General features: G+C 42.5%; 1 protein-coding gene across 1 annotated transcript; it reads right to left on the bottom strand.

Moving 5' to 3' along the window:
- Window positions 1-907: 907 nt before the first annotated feature.
- Window positions 908-5,643, bottom strand: LOC131218600 (cytochrome P450 CYP82D47-like). Its single transcript, XM_058213234.1, has 2 exons — window positions 4,647-5,643; window positions 908-1,640 (listed from the first exon to the last, which is right to left on the bottom strand). Exons 1-2 carry the CDS (start codon window positions 5,583-5,585, stop codon window positions 1,017-1,019), a joined length of 1,563 nt encoding a protein of 520 aa, XP_058069217.1. The 5' UTR covers window positions 5,586-5,643; the 3' UTR covers window positions 908-1,016.
- Window positions 5,644-5,895: the final 252 nt, after the last annotated feature.

Here is a 5,895-nt window from a genome sequence, read left to right as displayed (position 1 = left end):
GACTCCATGGAAGTGGAAACCTTGGATTTCCAGAATCAACTATTTACAACAGCTGGGTCATTTTTCCTTCTCCCACACTCTCAGAGAAAGTAATGGTCCTGCGGATGGTATGGCCCATCTTGGGAGTTTGCACCAACAATCTTCAATTCACCACAACTCAAGGTCGCTTCCGCTTCAAGTCCGTGGGATGCTCTTCTTGGATAGGGTCGGGCTAGGGGCAATTAGAATCTCCACCTAGATCCTTTGCTTCGTTTCAGTCTCTTTTTCCTGGTTTCTCTTGTATATAGGTGGACGTATTGTGTCCCCTTATGATAGGTCCTCTCAATTATTTTGGTTGCGAGGGGACCCGAAAATCTTTTGTGCAATGCTCTGTAAGCTTTTCCTTTTCCTGAAATGAAACGAATCTGTTTTCGAAAAAAAAAAGTAGGTCTCTTCTCCCTCGGAGAGTGCTTATCACCCGTTGAATCCTTTGCCCTTTTTAATGTTTGCTGCCCTACAGCTTCTATATATTTTTAGGTGGTCTTTTTTTTATTATTTTATTATTATTTATTATTTTTTTATTTTTTATTTATTATTTTAAGAAGTGGGCTCATGCCACCATTTCATTAAACACAAAATATACAGCCACGAGGTGGGTCCCAACAAAAAGAGACGGGCCACACCTACCGAGTATAGGTTAATTGAGTGAGTATATGATATGTGGGGCCCGTATCTTTTCGTGAAAAAGGAAAAGTTCTTCTACACTAACAAATCTAAACAAGAAGTACACAGGAATCAAATCTCTGTACTTAAATTTTTATTTTTTATTTTTTTATTTTTAAAAGAAGAAGTCTGGACTACTCTTACCAGATCGGAGCTCTCAGGTGCACAAACTTCTGCATTTTTATTAATTCAAATACAAACATCTATCTCACGTAGACAAACATCATTATGCTACCCCTTTTTATTCACTTAGATATAAAACTAGAAAACTAGCCAAGCCCCTTCACATAGATAGGAGTAAAACTTTCTGACTTCTATTTGTAAAGCTCCAAAGGGAGTCGTGGGCTCAACATGACTTCCAATGGAGTCTCCTTGGGAACAGTCAGGCCTGAACCCTCAGTCATATCGACAGGCGCATCAAATGGAGTCCTTAGCTCAAAGCCATGAAGCAAACGGGCAATCGTCAACTGCAGGACTTGGAGAGCCATTGTAACCCCTGGGCACATTCGGCGTCCAGATCCAAAAGGGAGGTACTCGAAATAGTTCCCCTTACCATCAACCTCAGCGTGCTTAGTTAGAAATCTCTCTGGTTGGAACTCATCAGGGTCCGACCACACTCGGGGGTCCCTATGTATCTTCCAAAGGTTAGTCAACAAGCGTGTGCCGGCACGGATATGGTAGCCGCCGACGTTGCAGTCCTCTGTAGCCTCATGTGGACCGGAGAGCGGTGCTGCAGGGTATAGGCGCAGTGATTCCTTGATGATGGCTTGAAGGTAGACCAAGTTGTTGATATCTGATTCTTCGACGTTTCGTTCCTGGCCGACATGGTTGTCCATCTCATCTTGGGCTTTCTTTATCACATGTCTATGGTTTAGAAGTAAGGAGAGGGTCCATGTCAAGGTTATCCATGTGGTGTCGTAGCCACCAGTCATTGCAGTCTATGGAAAAAAAAAAAAAAATTTGAAGAAGAAGATAAACCATTGTGAGAATTAGATAAGAAGAGAATGAGAACAGATTAGGCTATCCTTGCAAAAATTCCAATAGTGGAGGATATAGGTACCATGCAAACGGTAGGCCTTATCAAGAAGATCACTCAACCCAATAATCAAGACAATCCATTCATTAAATGGGCCACATCTGTATTATTTTGAGTCTAGCAGCTTGTCCATTCATTCAAATGGGTATGGCCCAACTGATGAGATGATTATTATTATTATTTTTTAATTTATATTTTTTTCAGGTGATCTTCCTGTTGAAGTATTCCAGGTTTGAGAAAAGAAATAAAGAAAGAAAGAAAGAAAGAACTGGGGCTGTCAAGGGGCAGGCCTGGGTTGGCTTCGCCCGTGAACTATTCGGGCTGGGCCCAACGGCGGCCCATTGACAGCCCTAATTCAAACACGTAGTTAGTTCCAACATTGATCGGCCACTGTACATTACATACTGCTCCGGCTGAGATAGCTGACGTTTGTGATTAATATATATATATATATATATATATACACTGCTCCGGCTGAGATATTATACAATACCATTCAAGTTTTCAGCAAGTGGGGCCCACTATTCAACCATCCAAGGTTTTCAAGTTTTTTTTTTTTTTTTCCCGAAAGAAAGCGCTAGGCCGAGGGATTTCATTGATCGACAAAATATACAGCTTTTCGAGTGGGCCCAACAAAAAGAATGGCGGCCTCACCTATCATGTGACACAAACTGTACAAGAGGATTAAAATAACCCTCAAATAAGCCTAAAAACTCTACAAAAAGCTGAGGCCACAGAACCGATATCAGCCCCCAATCACTGATGTCTTAGAGCACCAATCCCTGCGTTTTAGGGATTTCAAGTTAAGGATCACTAGATCTAATTAATGCAAGGTCCTCCTACTTTGTTCAGGTGTTCCTTTTTCTTAGTATCTCTTAAGGCCAACCACACGTACCAACTTGGTACACATGAATCATATCACGGATAATTTCAAAGTTGCCTCCGAAGATGAGGTCTCAGGTTCAGGCTTCCCTTCCACCTATAAGAAAAAAAATCTCGAAACTTACATATCCAAGTCTCTCACAGCCATGGTGCGACTTAGTCAATCTCAAATTGAACCCGACTGGCCGAACCCGAACTTTAGGTCCTGTTAGGTTGGGTTGGGTTGAGGATAGGTTTAGCTGGGCTGAAAAATCTTTGACCAGTCCCTAAGTTGTGTTGGGCTTGGGGTGAGGCCTCAAGCAACCTGACTAAACTCGAACTCAACCTCGTATCCTCCAGGGGTAAAAGTTTCCACTTAATTATTTTAAGAGCTTTGCTAACTGTACCCGACCAGTGCAATAAAGTTCATGCATATGCCACGTGCTAGCATGGCACATACGAGTGAGATCTAATCCATCCATCAGCTTAGTCCAACCTTGTAGATGTCTTCACAAAATAAAGCTAGTCCAATCAGCACGTTGATGTACAGCGGGGGTCATGTCCAATATGGACTAGAGAAGGCCCGATTGAAGGCGAAAGTGATCAGGACCGTCAGAACTCTAAAACAGGCCCATCTTGCAAATGGGAATGAGTTATTCGACGTATCTTATATGATTTTGGGGGTAAGAGAAGCTACTTTAGCCAACCAACTCTATTATGCCGGGTTGCGCACGCCGAATTTACAAGATTCCATCAGATCGACAGTTGAAATTCCTTTTTAATTTCATTTTTATTATTTATAGTAAGTTTGAGTTCGATCATAACTCTTGATCCTTCGAGATTTAGGAGTTCTGTCCAATATGAAAAGGGCTTAGAAAATTTTGAAAAATAACATTGTTAGGCCAAATAGGACACTTACTATTTTTGGTCGAAAACCATAAAGTCTAATAGTAATCATGACAGTCTATAAATAGTAAGTTTAATATTTATAGTAAGTCACAAATTTTAGGGAGTTTGAGTTGGAGTTTGATTCTGAATGTTCTTCCTAGGTTTTAGTATTACTATTTAAAGGGTTGTAAATTCGTTTTTATCATCAATCAATTTATTTTTGAATTTATTAAAATTTATTTATATTCTTTTCTATTTTTTCTCGTGAATTCGAGGAATTTTTATGAGGAATCCAGTGAAGCTCCGTTGATTCGGAGTAGTTATCCTTAAGAAAGACGATAATCGGCCTCATCACACGTTCATCCCTGTGTCACATGTGGGCACAATATTAGAAATAAGTGGATGAATTAGAAGACTTTGGCGAAGTTTTTCCAGCAATACATTTATTTTACAAACTGCAGCCCACCTGGCTAGTGGATCAACCTGATCCTTGGGCTAGGGCATCAATACAGTAGTATTGTTCTAATGGATGGACGGGATTTATCGGACCTATCATGCCATGCTGGCACAGTTATGCGTACATGAGTTTTATTGCACCTGTAGGCTTAACAGACCTCTTAGTTTAATGTCAGAACCTTGCCTTAGAAAAGAGTTTTTAGCCGACATAAAGAGTAGTTTTCGTCTAGCCCTACCAACCCGAACTGCGTTAGGGTTAGTCATTCACTACCTAAGGTTGGGCTTGGGTTGGAGCTAGGGTTACTTCTCTTGAGGTTGGGTTGGGCTTAGGTTGACCCCTCACCCGAGGATACCCGTGAAAGTTGCACCCCTACTCACAGCTAATGCATACACTGATACTATTGCGACCCGGTCCACGGCAACCTTTGTAAAAAAAAGCTTTTTCTGCAACTCTTATCCACGTAGGTTGCCGGATTTATTCACCAACGTGTACTGCCATTCAACAATCTATATAGGGTCCACCGTGCTGTGTTGGGTCCACTTAGGGGGGCATCCCAGTATTTTGGTGGGCGTCCCCACAAGCAGAGAAAGAAAAAGAGCCCCAAAACAGAGTTGTAGAATAAGCATTTTCTACAAACGCTGCAGAGGATCTGCTTCTCATATTAGAATACGACAGTGCTATTCTCTGTTAGCTTTAACATACCAAAGTAGTCGCTTTGATGATTGTATCCTTGTCATAATCTGAGAACTGGAAACCGTCCACCGTTGATATTAAAACATCAAGGAAGTCCTGGTGACCGTTGGCCTCGCCAGACTTCTTATGACGATGCTCAGTGAGCCAGGTTGAAAGGAGAGAATCCAAGTCATGGAAAATCCTATTCATCTGCTTTTTGTATCCCTTCAAGTCCCACCATTTGAGAAAAGGAAACAAATCAGATGGCACAAACACCCCAAAGAGATGGAACCAGTCCTGGATTGCCTGCCGGAACCGGCCCGCCTCGCCATGGTCACGATCATCGCTCTGAGTGCTGAAACATCTCTTCCCGATCACCATCATGGCAATCACGTTGAACGTGATATCACCAAACCTTTCGCTCATCTCGACTTTAACTGGGTTTTTATCGTTCTTCTCCCAGAGCCCATACAGATCCTTCATGATCACGTGCACCTCCGTGGCACGTATGCTCTTGAGTGAGTCGAGCCTGCGGCTCGACAAGAGCTCAAGCACGGTCAGCTTTCGCACTTCACGCCAGTAGGTTCCGTAGGGTGCGAACCCCACCATGGCATTATTGTAAGCCATGCGAATCCCAACCTCAAACACAGGGCGGCCAGCGAAGGCCTTGTCGTTCGAGGTGAAGCAATCCTTCGCTAGCTCCCAGCTGTTTATGACCAAGGTGGGCCGTGAGCCGAGCCTGAGAATGAAGGCTGGGCCGTACTTATCGGCCATGGCTCCAAATTTTCGGGCTAGTGACTCATGGCCCCCTAGCATGAGGAGATGGCCTAAGATGGGCCATGCACCTGAGGGTTCAGGCGCGTGTTTGTTGTTGCTCGTCTTGCTCTTTGTAGTTGATCTACAAAGGTTGTATAGAAAGGCTAGTGCAATGAGGCCAGCAATGGCTTGGAATGGGAGAGACAAGTCCATAGCTGGTGTGGAAAGTTCCTATAGATGGAACACTCCTGCACTTGAAAGTGTATTTGGTGGTTCGAGCTATTTATCGACATTCATGAATCACATGATCCTGGGTCCGAGGACAATAAAAGAAATAAGTTTCTGTGATAGTTCACCATCATTTTTCAAATGTTGGATTTTATTTTATTTTTTTAATGTTATTGGCTCATGCTATTTAGAGAGTAACGGTAATAAAAATCTGATTTCTCCTATGGAATTTGGAGACCTCAATATTTACTTTTAACCATCAATTTTGTAGCCGTCATTTGAATGGTTAGGATTG

The sequence above is a fragment of the Magnolia sinica genome, chromosome 11 (genome assembly GCF_029962835.1).
Source record: "Magnolia sinica isolate HGM2019 chromosome 11, MsV1, whole genome shotgun sequence".
Lineage (NCBI taxonomy): Eukaryota > Viridiplantae > Streptophyta > Magnoliopsida > Magnoliales > Magnoliaceae > Magnolia > Magnolia sinica.
Note: the sequence above shows the minus strand (reverse complement) of the source record. Positions and strands in the feature narration are given on the sequence as shown.